General features: G+C 41.0%; 1 protein-coding gene across 1 annotated transcript in view; it reads right to left on the bottom strand.

Annotated features, from left to right (window-relative positions):
• The window catches only part of tmem8b (transmembrane protein 8B), a 44,971-nt gene that overhangs the window by 24,007 nt on the left and 1,146 nt on the right, over positions 1 to 19,818 (bottom strand). Inside the window, exons 2-6 of the mRNA XM_037778819.1 lie at positions 13,560 to 13,749; positions 12,761 to 12,968; positions 8,022 to 8,155; positions 6,846 to 7,114; positions 3,719 to 4,101 (exon numbers count right to left, since the gene is read on the bottom strand). Coding sequence (XP_037634747.1) covers positions 3,719 to 4,101; positions 6,846 to 7,114; positions 8,022 to 8,155; positions 12,761 to 12,968; positions 13,560 to 13,749 — 1,184 coding nt within the window. The remainder of the gene's footprint in view (positions 1 to 3,718; positions 4,102 to 6,845; positions 7,115 to 8,021; positions 8,156 to 12,760; positions 12,969 to 13,559; positions 13,750 to 19,818) is intronic.

The raw sequence follows: 19,818 nt of genomic DNA on the forward strand, positions 1-19,818 counted from the left end.
GGGGGACTGGATTGGAGGGGCCAGGGTTGATCCCAGGACACATGAGGCAGCAAAACACCCAGGAGATCACTACTACACACATACAAACAGAGGTTCTCCTGACGACTGTAGGATGAAGCACACATTGACAGTATGAAAACCCGCCATTTAAACCCTGGACGACCTCTCTGCGAGGTGACAGTAGCCACTAAACCACCGTGTCTCCACATCAGCCAAGCGATCAATCCATAAAGCATCAGATTCATTACAGTCAATTATTTTCATTTCCTTTTAAAGTGTGTTTTTCTCTGACATTTTGGGAAATAAGGCTGCTTGCTTTCTTACCGGGGGTTAGATGAGAAGATCGATTATCAATTTCATCTCTGTGTGTTCAGTGGAGATGAAAGATGTGTTTAGCCTGGCTTATCACAAAGTCTGGAAGCAGGCAGAGACAGCATAGAGGCTGCAGGATAACAACTTCAAACCTCTCCTTTTTACATGCGCAATCTGCAACATACGATTATTTTCATTATTGATTAATCTGACATTATTTTCTTGATTAATCGATTAATGGTTGTGTCTTTAAAAAATGTCTAAAGAAGTTTAATATCATATGAAATGAAGAAAAGCAGCAAATAGTCACATTTGAGAAGATGGAACCAGTAGATTTTGGGCATTTTAGCTTAAAAATGACTTAAAGCTGGGGGGAGGCAGGTTATTTTTGGCATTATTGGGCAAAAAATCCATAATAACCTTTCATCATATTGTAATTCAAGTGGTACCCCAGGGTAGGCAGTTTTTTGGAAAAGGTAAAAGCCAGAATTTGGAAATACAGCAGCTCTCCCCTCTCTGTCCTAAGCCCATCCCACCAGAAGAGCACGGGCATACTGTATACGCTTCATAAATGAACCTGTATGAGTATAGTCATGTAATCTCTATAAACAGATTCCACATTCACATGTAGACCCCAGAAGCTTATCGGTCATCAGACCGATAGCCGATGGGTTCCAAGATTGATAGTCATTCGTTTCAAACATCATCCCGATCGTGATCCTGATGCCGTTATAAAGCAGCAATTCTTTGAGAATTACCGTTCTGTTTTCATTACAAACTTGTGGGTTGCTTTGAGATGACATACTAACGTACAATATCGGTGAAGCATTTCAGAGATGGAAAGAAAATGCTGCTAATAGTTTAGCCTTCGCCACAGCAGTGAGCTCACGCAGAGGGTTAAACTATTAGAGAGATGGAGAGAAAATGATGTTTTCCCTCCCGTAGCTACCATATCCATGAGGCTAGCTCACAGCGCTAGCCGCAGCCATGAGCAGAAGGCTAAACTATTAGCAACATGTTCTCTCCATCTCTGAAACACTTCGTCGATACTCTCAGACTCTCTTTTTGATAAGTCCGTCTTCCTTTTTTGGGTTGCTTTGCAGTGTAGGCAGTTGTTGCCAATGCTGGAATAGCAACTTTTCCTGCAGGATATTCCGCCATTGAATCAGCTTTTCACCCTCTGAAGGTTCGTGCATGCGTATCTGCATATGTAGAACAGCCAATAGGAACGCTCTTTCTCTCTGAAATGACCTGTGATTTTTTAAAGCCTGATAACAGAGCCATGAGGAGGTGCAGAAGTCTAGTTTTCTCTCAGAACACTTGAATTACAATATGCTGAAAGGTTATTAAGGACTTTTTGCCCAATGATGCCAAAAATGTTCTGCCTACTCCAGCGTTAAATGATTACAAAATAGTTGCTGATTGATTTTCTGTCTTGACTAATTGACTAAACCGTTTATTTCAATTTCAATATTACATGGTGTTTATTGATACGTGTTTACAGCAATTAGATGATGTGTTGAAGTTTTTTGCTATTAATAGCTTAGTCCATGAGCTCACTTCAGTGGAAGTGCTTTCCAAGGTCCGTTCAGTTGCTGTTGTGGAGCTCTTGATCGTATCACACTGCTGTTTCCACAGTCAAGAATGAACTTTCAATCTCAACTTTTAAGCAAAATTTGGCCTAAAAAAAGTGTACTTAAAGTGCTATGAAAAAACGGAAATGTTAACATCTGCGATACCCTGACAACTGGGCAACTCCATCTGCTGAGGAAGATTATGTGATACGATCAAAAGCACCAGAACAGCTGCTGAACGGACCTTGTGTTGAGATTCTTTTGTTCATTTTGGAGTTGTTGGAAAGGCTTATTTTCCTTCTGTTTTTCCTGCCTCTGCCTTTGGTGCTAAGCTACAGGTACTGCCGGCTAAAAATATCCTTGACCAATATCTTGTCTGAATGCAGAGAGATGAAACTGATATCAATCTATCTCCCAGGAAGACAGCAAAAAAAAGCATATTTCCCAAAATGTCAGGATATGCCTTTGAACCGAACAATCAAAGACATTTGCCGGGGTTTTATGCTTCAACACTGGCTGGCTCGCTGTCTATTAGGAGTGAAATGTTAAAAGTCCATCTGCCAGCCTGTAGCTCTCCAGTTTCTGGCTCCCTGCAGACCTCCAGAGCCACTGCAGGTGCATCCCTAATGCCATTACTATCTGAAGGACAGATTAACAAAGACATATCAAATCCTGCTTGGCTGATATTTGCATTTTGTTCGCTCTCAATTAGAGACATATGTCACAAGCCCAAACACTGGCGCCTGTTTCATTGTGAACCTTTTCAGCTCCCACAGCAAAGTCGATGACTGTTCCAGCATCCATATTTAGCAGGCTAGCTCAGTCGGACACGTTTCCCAGTTCTCCTGCGCTAACCTGCATATTTACTTAACTGATTACTATCTGATCCTTTGCAAGAGTAAAGCATACAGCAGGTGAAGGCGCAGGGAATGAAAAAAGCACCTGCCAAATATAGGGTCAATACTGGCTGTGGTCGGTAAAACTTCCAGGTCAACTGCCATCTTTTTTGACTGATATAGTACCAGAAGTACAGTTATTATACAATATATAAGCCTGTATATGCCTACAAATTTCTCAAGCGTCAAGATAGCAAATAAAACGCCCAATCTTTTTTTTTTTACATATAATCAAAGCTAAATGTACATACAGTATGTGTACCTAACTGAAGTGTCTTGATGATACAAAATAAGGATATTATGTTTGTCAACTGATCATAAATGTAATTTTTTTTGTATACAAATTTAAGTAAACTAAGTATTAACAGTATCAGAAAACATTAAAGGTGCTAAATGCGAGACTGGGAGCATTTCTATTGCCTCCGCACGGCTCTCAACATGGTGACGGTTGTGCCGGCAGCTTGTAGCTAATGATGCTAACAGCGCTAGCAGTGAAAACAAAGGCTATGGTACTGGCAGAGCTAACAGTGTTAACCTGAGAGGGAACCGGAGGGTAGGCATTACGCTTCTGTGACGCAGCCGTGAGCTAGCCAGTGGGGCACGCTCACATGCACTGACATGCACTTAAAGGCACGTGCGGCCGGCCCGGCTATGTCAACAAAGCACAGAGAAGCTCGGAGTACAACACACACAGAGGGAGAGTGACTTCATTCTCTGCTCAGGTAGACATTACTCCTCTATATCTTTACATGGCAAATAGTTGTTTGCTGCTATATTAATGCTCTGGATATTATATAGAGCATATGACGTGTTGTATTTATACCTTTATAAAAAACCTTCCAACCAATTTGTGTAATAGCAAATTGTCTTTTTTAAAGTTGGGTCATGGATTATGCCTTTAAAACAAGCAGGAATTGAGTCATCAGAGCGACTCACCATGTTGAGTTTGAGCTCCATGTTGAGGACTCCTCCGCTGTCTAAAACAGGCATCAGGTTGATGGCGAACACGGCGGCCCTGTCCGGCGGGATCGATATATTCGGACCAAAGAAGACGTAGAAGTGCACGGAGAAGGTGTCCAGCTCGTTGCGCAGGGTCGGACGGATGGGCCAGCATTTGTTAGCGTCGGCCGTGGGGGCGAGGTAAACGATGCTGTCCTCCGAGGTGTGCAGGTGAGTGGCGTTCTGCGACAGGCTGGGCAGCGAGGCCACTGACAGCGTCTCAGACAGGGAGAAACCCATCGCTGTTCCAAAGGACTGAGGCATGTTCATGGAGGAGCTGGGCTGGGCTTGGTCCTTCGACAGATTGGACTTGGAGCAATCTAGTCAGAGGAGAAAGATATCAAATTCACAAAGGAAATCAATTAGACTGATTCAAGTATGATGGATTTTCACTGCAGAAGCTTTTAAAAATGAACCTCGCAACATCTCGTGTAATGTAACGTAACAACCAATCCCCGGCAAGTCTCAAACAAACAGGAAATAACCAAGTCAGTTATTTTACTCGCGTTATTATGCATGCTAACTAAGCAACTGCGGCTTTTGCAAATGTTTGAAATGTTCCCCCTTCGGGTGGCTCCCATAATGTAAACAGCGAGGTTCAGCGGCGTACACTGCTTTTTAATGAGACAAAGATTCACAGTAATTGCAAACAGTATGCTTTCACTCAACACAAAGCAACTCTGCAAAATGGTCATTGATGGCAACTGGCAAAGCACCATCACATACCACAATCCCCAAGGGGAAAGGATTTCAAAGGCTTTTCTCCCTCAGCCTCGTTTGCATAGTGTTGTCTCTGAAAGGGTTTGAAGTATTTTGATGTCCGTTCAGGCAGCTGAAGCACTCCTAAAAATACTGAAATACCAAATACTGCTGGCTGGAGGCAAATGTAACTTTGGTGGAAACAAGAACAATCTGTGTAAAATCAGTCAAGACTCACATATATAGGGTATATTTATGTATGCATATGTGTGGGTGAGTGGGAGTGGAGGGGCTGTGTAAACATACCGCTTCATATAATTCATAATCCAAAGAACTGGCTTCTTTTTGCTTTCATATATAACACATACACTCTCTTCAATCCTCTATTGAGGGCAAGATACCTGCAGTGACAATACTGTATAAACAACAATAATAAATAATAAAGTGCAACCTAGTTTCCCCACTTCCTGTCTAGCCAGCGACCGTGATATCTGTAAATTGGACTGAATTGGAATAAGGGCACGCATTTCTGAGACGGCTCGTAGCAACAATCACCAATGACAGCGAGGCAGCATGAGAAGGTGAGGACTCCAGATGGTCTTTCCCCCCGAACCTGAGGTGTTCTTCAATTTAAAATCCACTAAAGGTCAAGTAAGATCTGCCTGGCAGGCTGGGGGGGGAGAGACAGAGTGTGAATAATTAGTGTCTGTGTTGCCATGGTGACAAAGTGCACCGTACAGTGTCCAACGGAGGGAGGGGGATCGCTACATGGGAGAGGACTTCCCGCAGATTTGTGAGCCACCCCTGTGGAGCGAGCATGGAAAAATACCTCAGCTCTCCGCAACCCCAAAACAGCATGTAGCACTTAAGCACGGTATCACTGGCTTCTCAGCAATCCCATCTGAATCCCCTCTGTTTGGGCTCCGGTCTTCACCAGAACAAGCCTCTTAATGGTCCGACTGTGTCTGGACTCCCTACTCCCATCGAAACACATTCAAATTAAATATGTCCCCCACGTATCTGTGAGAAGCAGGAGCATCTTCGACACGTTTTAAAAGACATTTGGAGATTTTTGCTTTGATGGGGGGACAGAATTACAGGTTTTTAAGTGTGCCTCTGCAAATTGAAAGCCACTATCCTTTGGATTCTGGATATGATCTACTTTGAGCTTTTATTTGGTCTAATTTATGAGTTTTCAGATTTATAAAAAAACACCCCAGTATCATTTTGAATTGCACATCAAAAGCAGCAGGAAGAAAACTAATGAACAACGTTGGAAGCAAACAGCTCACAGATTGTGGCGATAATCACAATTCATTTTAAAATGATGAGAGAAAAGACAAATCTAACACATTACCTCTCGTAAATCACTAAATAATTTTGTTTAATTGGCAAAATACTCTCATTTACCAAACAATCTGCCCAAAACCCTGATGGGGCGAATAAAACATTGCAAGTTATTTTCACATTAAGACAAGAAGCAAACGCACCAGAGAGCTCAAATACCGTGCTTGACTTTAAAAGCAATAAAATAATCAAAAACTAATAAATGTACAACCTACAAACGATTTGTTTTTGTCACATTAGTGATATGAAAAACATTTTATTACACGGCTTTGTTGAATACTTGATTCTGATTGGTCAATCACAGCGTTCTACTGCCTGTTATGTCTTTATAGCAGACCGTTGCTATGTACAGCAGACCGTTGCTATGGGCACAGTTCTGATTTCGCACTCTGTCGGACCCTTTTTAGGTCAAATTATTGATTCCTTAAGTTAGTAGCCGTGTAATAAGCAGGATAATGTACAGCTAGCGGGTCATTGTTGTGAAATAAACCCCTTCAGGGCGATGGGCTTCGCGCCGGGGTGACGCATTGCGCTTTTGGGTTTTATTTCACAACAATGACTGGCCCACTGTGCATTATCCCTTACTTATGCAACATATTATTATTGCACACTACTGTACAGACACAGGTCTATACTGGAGCTCTAGCTGCTATAACTAATGATTGTGTAAGCGGTTGGATTATATCACAAATGATCTGATATATAGATTGAGGTGCCAGTACCTTGGACATAGGAAAAGGGCAAAGGTCAAGCTGTTAAGTGTCAGTATAATAATTCAGTCTTTAATGTTTCAAAGGCTTTCAAGGATAAGGTGAATAAATTAATTTCCGCTCAGTAATTCAGTGTTTTATGTTGAAGAAAGAATGCTTTATTTCACAACAAGTAAGCCTTGAAGTGTAAACTGAGCTCTGAGGCAGCGGAAATTCCCACCAAGCCCGAAATAAAATTCATAACAATGAAAAAAAAAAAAAAAGCCTGAAGACTCATTAATCACATTTCGCCCGTGAAACACACTCACCTGTGACCTGCACCCCGATGCGGAAGTAGACGTTGCAGTTACTCGGATATCTCTCCACCAGGATGTAGTACCATTGTTCCCAGGCAGGTACAAGAGAGTCTAATTCACAAGGGTTCCAGTCCCTGCAGTCGAGGGCACTTGAGTTATGCACCGGCGGCGCCCGCGCTCTTATCTTCAGCACCACGGGACAACTGTCGCTGCTCTTGTTCTTGGTGCTGCAGTTTACCAGCTGAACCTTCACCTTCGATATATAATTGGGGATGAACACTCTGCACAAGCACACACACACACACACGCACACACACACACACAAACACACACAGAGCAACACAGAGTCACGTTTTAGGCTTTAATAATACCAACCTAGGATATACAGTACACTATATCAGACAGCAACATGTAGAACGGCACTGTATATAAAATGTATTCAATTTAATGTTCATTAGAGAAAAAGGTCCAGATAATTATTCCTAGAAGAGAACAGTCTGTCTTTGCTGCAGTTTTAATTATCTGAATTACTTTTATGGTAATTTAACTCATAATTTGCTGTTTTTTAAGCAGGTAAAAAACATACTGTACCTCTGCAGTAACTTCATAATTAATATGTCAGTTTCATTTTAATTAATGGTCTTTTGGACATTTTGCCTGTTCTTTAATAACAATACTGAGACTCTGCAAAGAATGGTGCTTTAATTTTAAAAAAAAAAGTATATAATTTCCATACAGTACATACACAAATCAAAAATATCCAACAACTAACTTTAGATTCAAATATACTGTATATAAAATATTCAAATAATAAACATTTCAATACTTTTCCCATCATTTTTTTATGCAGAACTCAAATAATATTGACTCTCCTTCCTTTAGGCACCATCAAAAGATAATGATTAAACCTTGAAAATTCATATTCCTCCGTTGGAGGAAAAAAAAAAGTTGACTTTTAGAGAAGAGGAAGTTAATAAAGATGCTCAGACTGCAAGCACACACTTGGAAATTGCATCTTTTTTAAAAATGCAAGATAAGCTCACAGAGAGGAGGAAAATCATAAGAAGCAGACGAGCAGGAGCAAAATAAGGTGTATTTTTCTCTTGAGATAGTCCGCGATTAGCGACTTAATCTCAAAGCCAACCCATCCTGCTTTTTGGTTTTTGGAAGCTCAGTTTGAAGACTTACTTATAAAGTGCAGATCTGTTATGGACGGGGATCATCTGGTCGATGAAGTATCCAGGATAAAGCACTGAAATCCCGATGAGCCTCTGGACAATGAGCTGAGGTTGGAACAGATACTGGCATTCTTCAGACAGCCCCTACAGAGATAACACAGCAGAGCAGTGGTTTATTTCAGCGGTTAACGCACCAATATTTCTTAAAAGCTGGTAAGGAGGAGATTAGATATCATTCAGTCTGGCTGAATATTCCTAATGGACTGTGTGTATAAAGCCTGTCAGCCTCTTGGATTAATATCACTCTGTCCTCCCTCCGCCTGCCACACAGCGTAACATGCACCCACTATTTCACTCGTGTTGTTCTGAACCATTAATGCTTGACGTGCATTACTCTGTGAGATGAGCCGAGCAGACAGAACGACTCGGAGCCAGGAAGCCGTGCATCGCTTCTACACACGATCTGCTGTAAAAATTTGTTTTAAAAAGGGAGCGTGGGCGCCTTTTGCACCTGGATCAAAAGGACAGGTGTGAATGCCAAATGAGGCCCTTCATTCCTGTCAGCCGATCACTGACCCCGCCTGCTCCAGCTACAATTACTGTGGCATGTCATTAGTCCGGGAGCTGCCGAGGTGACCCTTTGATTTATTGCAGCCTGTCAGTTGGACCTGCACATGTGTCTTGTAGAGCAAGTTGTGTTTTAATTAAAGCTCAACCAATAAGGCCAATGTTTTTACACGATAAGTGCAGACATCTTTTAATGGTAGCTTTAAATTTGACCATTTTCATGCCAAAAAAGATATAGACATTCATTTATTTCCCCAGAATTTCAGCGTTGGCAGGATGTTAAAGCCTCTAAAACCCCATTTAGGACATAGAGAACTAAAATCCCCACTGCAACCCTGACTAATTGCATTACTTTCACACTTTCAGTCAGAATGACCCACTGAGACGTTCTAATTTTAGGGAAAACTCTGGGGTATACACTGAGCTCCCACTTTATTAGGTACACCTGGACAATCTAATGCAATACACCGCAATAGTGCTGCATTAAATGCAACCGGTTCCATTTTCCTGAGCCTATTACAAGCGACAAATTTAGCAACATATTCAGACCATCAGGGGAAAAAGCAAGAAATAAATTCATATATATTGTATTGTAATTCATTCCCAATGCTGGTCAGAGTATTCACTGTCCACGGCTCTTCTGCCAACAGCACGGAGTCTCTCCTTCACCTCTTGCACCTTGCAAAGGCTGTCTCTCCCTCGCTGCAACCGACACAACCACTAAGCTTTATGCAAATGAAAGTGCAACGACAACGCCAATATGCAAATTAGTGTATGACGTCATCTGGCGACTTTTAGTGACTTTTGGAGCTGGTGCTAGCTACTTTCATTGGAAAAGAGTTGGCAACACTGCACAGGACACATTGCATTTGTTTTCGACAGCTTTGTGCCATCAATCAAGCCTTGATTTTCCCGGGAGATCGCGCCTGGACAGTGGCAGACAGAATTGCTTAAAGGGAACCAATCTAAACGCCGATGGTGTCATTATTCTATAGCCATTACATTGTGAAATCAACATTTACTTCATAATGATAAGTTAAAGCAACAAAGCTGGTCTATTGCCACTTTAATTGCAGCTTTTACAGACTGTTTTTGTATTTGCAGTTTGAGCCCCATTAAACTGACAGTAGAAGACGCTGACTGGCCAATATCCAGCATTTAATAAAAAGCTAATATATCATGTCAAACCCTCATTTTAATGATCATCATAAACCGGTAAGATCTTTTTAAGTAAGTGAGAGAAAGGATCCCCCTCCAATTGTGACTAATTATATTATTATATTAAAGGCACTACATGCAAATTTTATAGGATACTGTATCTATTGCCTCTCAACAGCTCTCAGCCGGCTCGCAACTAACAGCGCTAACAGTGAAAACAGCAGCAACACTGCTGACAGAGCTAACAGTGTTAACTGAGGGGGGAATCGGAGGATGGGGACCCTTCGCTTACGCAACGACGCTGTCTGTCGGGACGGCGTTATCAGCTGTAACCGCCGTATGAGAGCAAAGCAGAGTAGCGGCCATGAGCGGCTCACATGCAGTAACATGCACTAAAAATCACGCACAGCCGGCCCGGCGATGTCAACAAAGCACAGAGAAGCTCAGATTACTGTACAACACAAACAGAAGGTAAGCGACTTCATTCTCTGCTCAGGTAGACATTGCTCTTCTATATCTTTACATAGTAAATATTTGTTTGCTGCTATATAAATGCTCTGGATATCGTATAGAGCACCTTTAAAGGAAAATTTCTTGCCAAATTTTGTGCAAATAAACGATGTCAAGCTTCCCTTCGTGTTACGGCGGTGAGGGAAACAGGAAAGCCAAACATCGTTCATTTGCACGTACCACCCACACTGCAACAATACAACGTTTAGGAGTCTTTTTCCACAAGCCTTGCTTTTATAAATATGTATTAATCGCTATTATCATTTCCCATTAATTTTCTCCTTTTCTCTTTGCACGATGTGTAATGACTTCTAATCAGGATATGAAATACCTGGTCATCTGGACTGTAACCAATATTGCCTCTAGTCTTCTTAAAGACATAATGAGATAAAAATAAACATATCAGTTATTCCAAGGAGGTATACAACAGGTCAAATACTTCTCAGAAAGATATGCCTGAATGAAATATGTATGATCACATACAGAGAATCTTGACTCTCCAGTCTTGCGAAGGACATTTCAGCAGGTATTTGACAGAGAATACAGTTTATCACTGCTTCTTTGTCCTGTGTGCTCAAGTTCAGTATTTGACTGAGATGGTTATAAATGCAGCGTGCATTCCCCCTGTTCTGCTTGCATTGCTTTCACCCGTGTTTCCTTTCTGAACTGATAACATCACATCTTGGTTGCTATAAAAATTGCTTCAGAAAGCAGAATGCGGAAAAAGGTGTGTTATTTCCATTTATACGGTGTGTCATTGGAGGCCGGTCACATTTTAGCCAGAGACGCTTCTATTCTCAACGCCCCCAAAGCAAACCAATTCTTTTGTACATCCAATGTTGATAGCAACTTTTGATGATATTTTTGATTGTTGTGTATTCCAAGTGCACTTGTGCCAGCCCGTGGAAACCACAAAGGAAGCACAACTGAACGCCATGCCAGTGAAAAATAAATTGCCTGAAATGGAAATCAGCAGGTGTTTTTTATGTGGCCAAATAGGAGAACATGATGAGATGAAGAAATACTCTAAAGAGGCAGAAGCCTCTTTAAGCTCTGCAGCACAAGCAGGAATACTAATCTCAGCCAACATTTACATCATTTTTATTAGATTTTCTTTCCACCATGAAGGGGAGGTAAGTAACCGTGAAGAAAATATTTTAGACGTAAATCTCATTTAAGTTATCTTAAATAACACTTTCACATAAATCAGCTTTCGTTTTACCAGTCTCCGTTAGTGAGTGATGTATACCAGAACACTGACTCAAGCTTTTCATTTGCTGCTCTAAACAGACGATGCTTTTGGGATTTTTTTCTTCATGCTGGCGGTGTGGCTCTATGGGTGGCAATGGTGATCTGTCTGACCGACATATCTCACATACAATTATTGAATGATTGTAAAAACATTCATGGTCCTCGGAGGGATGAATCCCAATAACTTTGTTTATCTCCTGACTTTTCCTCTAGCGCCACCATGAGGTCGACATTTTTCATAATTAGTGAACTTCTCAACAGCTATTAGATGGGTTGCCATAAAATTTGGTATGTACATTTATGGCACCTTGAGGATAAATCCTACTGACTAAGGTAATTCTCTGACTTTAATCTAACGCCACCAGCAGGTCAAATGTTTCATTTATGCAGTGAAATATCTCAACATTTATCAGATAGATTGGCGTAAGGCTTGTGCCTAGCACAACGTATCCTCATACAACGGTTCGTATGATACCTTACGAAAAGGTATTCCTCATTTTTCGGGCGTTTTCCTACGAATGTCCAGCAACACGTGCCAATACCCGCCGGTTACATGCATACAATATTTTCAAAATAAACTTCTGTCTTCACAGGAAACAACTTGGTTAGGTTTAGAAAAAGATCGTGATGTGGGTTAAAAAAACTACGCTTGAAATACTTGGTTAGGTTTAGGCAACAAAACTGCTTAGTTGGTTTGGGTTAAAATAACTACGGAAGTGGCGTTACTTAAGTACGGAAGTTACTTTACAAATAAATCAACTTCTGGTTTCACACAGGGCACGAATATCGGTCTCCTAGGCGAAAGTCCGGTGTTTTTTAATCCACCCGACCCCCTCCCTACGCGATGTTTGTTGCTCTCTATACTTCCTGGTTCCGTGAAAGTCTCTTTCTAGAGCCAGTGTTTGGTTTATGTAGATAGGAAGGGCTCATACTAAGCTAATGAAAACACAACTATTCTGAGTTTCAGGTGATTATACATTAATCAAAACATAGATATGAATATTATATTTCTACTAATAGATCCCCCAAAATGTTATACACTGTTCCTTTAACTGACTATATGGCTGAACAGACAAACAAAAGAGCGTCATCTACAGACAGTTTTGTCCAGTGTTTGTCTATAAGTGGACCTCTTGGAGATGCAGTGCAGAAACAACATAGTGACCAATGTCAGCACCAACTGCATTGCCACAATCACAACTCAGAGATTCAAATCCAAACATGAAACTGTGATGTTTACTTGTGATAAATGTTCAGGCTCACCTTGACTGAGATCTTGCCTTCATCCTTGGGTAAATGTGCGGCTAGGAACCAGTCTCCAGGGAGCGGGCTGGTCACGTTGAATGCTCCCGTTGTACGGTTTGGAAGAGTCCAGGTAAGAGTCACAGCAAAGGATCCTGGGACGACTGTATCCCGAGGGAAGCGGGTGTACAGGGGGTTGATTACTGGAGGAGCCCCAGACCTGAAGTACCTATTAATCACAAAGCCGAAACACAATCCCTGTTAGGCCTAATATTTCCACAGACAACAGAGGCATCTGCCAAACATAAAAGTCATCCATAAGAACAGCTGACAGCATGAGCACAGATGGCATCTTCTATTTAAAATGTGAAAAATTAAAATCCAAAATATTAATAATCATATCCATTCCTACATATCTGAATGTGATAACCGAGCCCACGTCAATCACAACATCACAGGGACACAGAAGAGTCACCTGAGATACCGGCTCTCATGACTACTTACCAATATGATAAATATAGACAGGTAAAATTAAAAGTTAAATGCAGCTAATGCTTTAACAGCGGTTGCCTCCATATGTCGAGGCTGCCGGTAATAGCTGACAGTGCTCGGGTTGAACCAGCTGCTATAACCCTTTTCCCCCCAAAGGTAAAGTGTATGAGAATCTTATTGTTATCTATTTATACCCTAGGGAAGGAGCAGACTTTGGCTTCTAAGTGTCTAAATTCAACAAAAGAACAACAAAAAGAAAGGCTTCAAGCTAAACACAAGCAACTCCAGAGAGAGGAAAAAGATGTTTTGACAACATCATAAGTCTTACACAGTCACATTGCGGTTTGGGCAGCTGTCTCCGAACGTGCCCCCTTGCTCCTTGAAGGTGATGAGGTTCCATACGGCCATCATGGTGTCGTCAGGCACATTGAAGTGGAACAGTTCCACACTGGCGAAGGAGTTGAAAGCATTCAGCTTACGAGGCGTACGGGTGAAGTATTCAGTCACAAAAAGGCAATCTGTAGGGAACAGAACCAGAGGAAAGTCTCCTTGAATAGCTGTGAGAATAAATACAAGGAACACATGAGATAACTTCATTTAGAAAATTAAAGTGTTGCCTACAGTTGAGTGCACAGCCATGCTTCGTAAAAATGTAAAAGTTATTAGATTAATCATATACATACAGGTACAAACATGAAATTTGACCTCTGCATTAAAGCCACTCTAACACATTTAGGCGCAGTGAGCTGCTGTAAAGCGCTCGGGGGAAACTTGGGGTTTAGCGTCTCGCTCAAGGACATTTCGACATGCAGACAGTCGGAGCCGGGGATCAAACCGCCAACCATATAGTTAAAGGACGACCCGCTCAACCCACTGAGCTACAGCCGCCCCGAGCTTTGAGCTTTGAGTTCACCATGTGTTACTGTGCTAAAACATTTACAATTACAATGCAAATGAGCTATTGTTAAGCAGCTATAATGTTTACCATGTATACCATCTGGTGTGTTAGCATGCTAACATTTGCTAATTTGCATGACACACAAAGTTCAGATGAGGCTGCTGGGAATGCCATTAGTTAGTTTTGCAGGTATTATGCAGTGGACAACCTCCGGGTCTGAAAAGTGAAGCCAATGCGCCTTAAACTTGCATTTTTTCTAATAGCCAGCAGGGGGCGACTCCTCTGGTTGCAAAAAGAAGTCTGAATGTATAGAAGTCAATGAAAAAATGAGCCTACTTCTCACTTGATTTATTACCTCAGTAAACATTGTAAACATGAGTTTATGGTCTCAATCGCTAGCTTCAACTCTTCAATACAGCATGATGTTCATTTAGTATATTATGGTCCCATTTAGAGCCAAATAGACCATAAAGCAGGGGATGCCTTAGGGCGTGGCTACCTTGTGATTGACAGGTTGCTACCACGGCATTGTTCAGTCTAACAACTTTAACCCTTTCACAGTGTGTTTTCAGTTCATGAAAGTTAATTGTAACATTTTGGTCACCTAAAAATATCTTATTCAGCGTTAGGTTGTACTTAGCTCCACCCTCTTGTGTCACTTCTGGTTGCAAAAAAACCAAGATGGCGACAGCAAAAAACCAAGATGGCGACAGCTTCAAAATGCCAGTCCAGAAAACCAATGGGTGACTACGTCCAATTCTTATATACAGTATATAGTATTTTGTCATAAACCAAAGTATTGGACAATTTGAAATTTTGACCTGACGATGGCGCTAGATATAAAAGTCAGGGGATCATCAATGTGTTGACAAGCGTTAGGTTTCACTTTCACTTTGAAACATAGTTTGCGTAGTTTGCGTCTTTGAGTTCTTTAAAAGCGCTAAATAAGTTGAATTTATTATTATTATTAGTTATTTTTAGCCAAAACACAATGTTTTACAATAGATTTTGTTGCCTAAATCTAAAGAAGCCTTTTTGTTTGTGTTCAAAACGTAACGTTTCCTTCAGTTTTATATGTTAGAACGTGTTGTTTTTAAGTTTCGCTTTCACTTAGGCCCCTACTGACACACATCTATGATGCTTATAGCGACTGATAACGCCTATTTAATGGCCTGATAACATTCGAATCGGGTGCTATTGGTGGCACTAGATAAAAAGTCATGAGACCACCAAAGTCATTTGAATTCTTCTTCTGGTGACAATTGGTATATGTACAAAATTCCATGGCAACCCATCCAGTATTTGTGGAGAGATTTCAGTCTGAACCAAAGTGCTGGACCGATCCACCGACAGACAGACCGTGGCTGACAATGAGTTAAGACTCCTGCTTATAAACAGTGAATCCCGAGTACAAACATTTACCAATTTGTCAGCACTATCATTCTTGTAAACAGAACAGAGGCATAAGCAGCCGCTCCGTCTTAAGTCCATAATAACAAGCTTCTCCTTGAACCCGGCAAACTGTCGAGAGCTAGATCATCTAAATATGCGATCGCAGACATTAACTCCTTTTAAAGCAGCTGAGGGAGATGTATGTATGCAGGCTCACTCGCGTCCTGCATATTGTCAAATCCTTGGATTACATCCACCGAAGGCTCTGCATATAAAAGCAGCAGAACAAGTGGCAGGTGTAATCTGCCATATTACCTACATGAGCCATCGAGCTGCACCCAGCGGGTGGGCAAAATCTGGGGGAAATGGAGTGTGAGTCAGTTAATTGCTATACTAGAACATGCTGCATCTCTTAGACAAGTCTTATCATAAATATAAACATAAGTAGATAAGGAAGAAGAAGCAGTATTTCATTGTTGATGTTCCACTGGAGGAAAATGTTTTCCATTTGCAGCACACTCCCTTTATGTTTATGCATATCAGCCATTTCTACCATCTGTACCTGGAAAACCTGTGGCGATGTCGTGTTTTTGTTTTGTTTTGGGGGATAATTTATCTCACCTGCAATTTGTACACAAACAGTAAAATCTCCTAAAACTGTTTGGAGGATGCTATGAAAAGCCTGTGCCTCTAAAACAGCATGAGCCCAATTCATGTAAGAGTTGTAGCGACACAGTAAGCGAGCTCGCCGTACTAATGCTGTCATTTGCAGCTGCACGCTTCGCTATTGCTTCTGCTTTTACCTTGATGATGACACGGAGTAAAGAAAACCAAGTGGCCCAGTCTACACTGACAAGGCGCTGAGGTGTGGATGCATAAAGGAAGAGGTTTTTCTTGAATGTGCAGTGTGTTTCTAATGCGTGTTAGGAAAAAAAAGAGAAAAATGGCTCTGCTCTGCTCCTCTCCCCCACACTATTACCAGCCCTCAAAGCTCGCGCTGGCTCTCACCTATGGAAGCAACCTTGAATACTAAAGACGCAGAATAAGGAGGCAGAAACTCAAAAGAATGAAGCAATCTTGCTGTCAAGAGCTAAAGCTTAATCCCATACAAAGCTCCCAGCCTTAATTTCACTCTCATTCTAGCCTTTCTCTGGTCCGCTATCTGCGCTATATGTGAGCCTTCTTTGCATTAAGGCTCTTCTTTTCTCTTTTACATTGACACCTATATGACAGAGGCGGAGGAGGAACTGGTTCCATGTCACACACTGAGCAGGTGGAGTGCATGTGGAACTAGTCTGCAGTAAGCCGACTGTATGTTCTCAAAGAAACTGACAACAGATCACAGACAACACCACTAAAAGGTAATGTAACCAGTTGATTACTTGTTGGTCGGACAGATGTGTGAGAAGAAAAAGTCACTAATTTTACACATCTGGATACAAGACTTGTTATGGATGTGATCACACTATTCAGGATGAATTGCACATCATCCCCAGTTACAAGAAAATCACCATTAATTAGGGCTGTCCTGAATACCATTGTTTGGGCTTCGAAGCTTCGGTGAGAAATATTCGAAGGTATTCGGAGCTTTGCGGTGCAGCAGGCTGACCTGTTCATCTGTCTGTCTGTCTCCATCTCCACCGTTTCAGTGCCGCTGCTGCACTACTGTACACACACTCACTTCTACACGCAACAAACAGAAATAAATAATAATGAATGTTGAATGTGAGTCATGTTGTGGGATTATTCCTTATTTCATGGGTTATTTTGGGATTGATACATTATTAGAAACGAACAACAAAGCATTCAAATACTGATTTGGAGGTCAATTACCATGGCAACGGTTGAAGCTTCGAAGCATTCAGGTCCATTAATACATCAAAAATAAGCTTCCACACACTCTAAATCCGAAGCTGGGGGTCAGGACCCCACAAGGGGGTTGTGAGATGATTAAGGAGCTAAGTAGGAATTAAGAAAATCAAATTCCTGCTACATCAAATTCTGTTTATTTTTCACACTTTATCCAATCGTTGCTTTTGTAGTTTCACCTTCTTCAGCATAGAGAAAGGATTCAGGTATTTCTTCAATTGAACTGATCTTAAAGAAATTTGAGTAGTAAATAGATGCTGCTTTGTATTAACCAATGGTCTAAATAGCTGTGTTTTGGTATGTGGAAATGGCTGACAAAGGTCACTGTATCAGAATGCATCTATTTAATAAAAGCCTTGACAGTGTGCAGCAGATTCATTTTGTTATTTTTCAGTCACAGGTGTGCAAAAACATTTTTATTTTTTGTGTTGTTTACGTCAATGGACTGTAAATGGTCAATAATCTGAGATAGCATATAATGAAGAAGAAATTGGGAGTGCTGCACTGGGTCAGGAAACTCGGTGTTGGAAATGTTGAAGTAAAAAAAAACAGGTGTTCTTCAAGGATGGGGCAAGTAGTCAAATAAAAATAAAGAACAGTGCCTGTCCAGCTCATCAGGTGACACTCTGATGAAGACTTGTTGACTTGAAACATGTTGATGGGTGCTGTCCATGTCTGAATAAAGGATTTTTAATTCACAATCAGAGAGCCTCGGATATCTTACAGACTGCCATCCTATACCAAAGACTTCCTTTCAAAGTAAGATTGACAGTCACTGTTCTTTATATCTGTTCTGAAATAGCATTAGTGAAATTAGTCAAATACCATTAATGGTAATTGTCACAACCTTGTGTTTGCCAGATTTCACATTACAATTACGATTCTTCATGTTGTGTATTTTGTGAGGTACATAAAGCTGGATACAGCTACACTCGATTGACAGGTTACATGTCAGCATCTTAGGTTGTTGTGACAGATTAAACACATGAATGAAACCCACATGCCAAGCTATTATTAGAAAAATAAAATAATAAACATGCACATCTATTTTTAAACCTCCTCTGTGCGAAGAAAGAAAAAAGATTCAGCAGAGAAAATGTCTCGGTGACACTCCAGCAGCAGCCACACGCTGTAACTACGCTTAATATGAAGGTGTAAACATGCCAACATATTTAATATGCTTTCTTGTTTGCCAGCTAAATAAAGACATTTAAAGATAAAGGCAGCAGGAGTGCTTACAGGCGTTCTTACAGCACCGTTCTGCATTCAGTAATCTCAGTAATCTTCAATGAGCGCCTCCCAACCACTGTTTTACTCTGTTAGAGGCTTAATACAGACATAATCCTGCTTTTTGTCATCTCAACTAGAGATTTATCCGTGAATGCTGAGCAGGATAGTCTTTGAACTGTTTTTTTTTGCAACAGCAGCGTAGGTAAAGGTTGCTTTTCGAAATTCCTCCTCTATTAGCACGATTTTGTAGGATTTTAAAATCTTTAAAAAACAGAAGTACCATCTGTAACAACAATTATTCTTCAAACACTTCATCCTAAGTGGATAAACTGACTTCCAGCTGATCATCGAGACAACAAGCATTCAAATAAACAAGCAAAATCATTGAATTCTGCATTCAAGACCCAAATATCACTTTGATTTTCCTCACTGTGATGCTAAAAAAGCATCCAGTGAGTCCAGGAAAAAGGAGGTTAAAGGGGGACATTGATCTGACGGACTTCAACCAAGTCCAAGGATTTAGCAAAACTGGTGGAGAGGAACAGCAACAAGTCTGTCAGGGGGACTGCAACATCCTCACACAGACCTAGAGGGTCTCACACAGACCTAGAGGGTCTCACACAGACCTAGAGGGTCTTCTGTGGCCATGCACAGCCAGTGCAGCGTGTGCTGCTGGAGGTATATGGATGCATTGTTGTCTCACTACTGAGCTCTGAGCTTTTTGTTTCACACCTCTGTCTTGAAACAGCAAAGACATCTTGGTGAATGGAGACCACATACCATTCTTTTTTTTTTTTTAAAAAAAAGGGAAATACATAATCATTAAGAAAAATAAAAAATATCAAGTCACATTTTAAGATATGAGGAGCTGAAATCAAATGGATTTCAAAGATTTAACTTAAATATTGCCACATTATTCAAGTGCTTATTTTCAATTAAATTAAAAACACTGCCTTATTGTCCAATGAATATGCATTATGCCAACATGTCTTAACTTGTCTTTTTTCCTTCTTTAACAAAGCAAAAACAACAGCAAACAAATTAACAAACCAAAAGGCAACAACAATGAAAGCAGCCCTGATGTGTGTTTTTTCCTGTGGCCACATCCAGCACCTCATCGCAGCGTGTATATATACAACCTATAGGAGCATCTGTCAATGTGTTGCGTGCCATAATTAGCAGCAGTCTGTCCCCATGC

This window comes from Sebastes umbrosus, chromosome 8, assembly GCF_015220745.1.
Source record: "Sebastes umbrosus isolate fSebUmb1 chromosome 8, fSebUmb1.pri, whole genome shotgun sequence".
NCBI classification, from domain to species: domain Eukaryota; kingdom Metazoa; phylum Chordata; class Actinopteri; order Perciformes; family Sebastidae; genus Sebastes; species Sebastes umbrosus.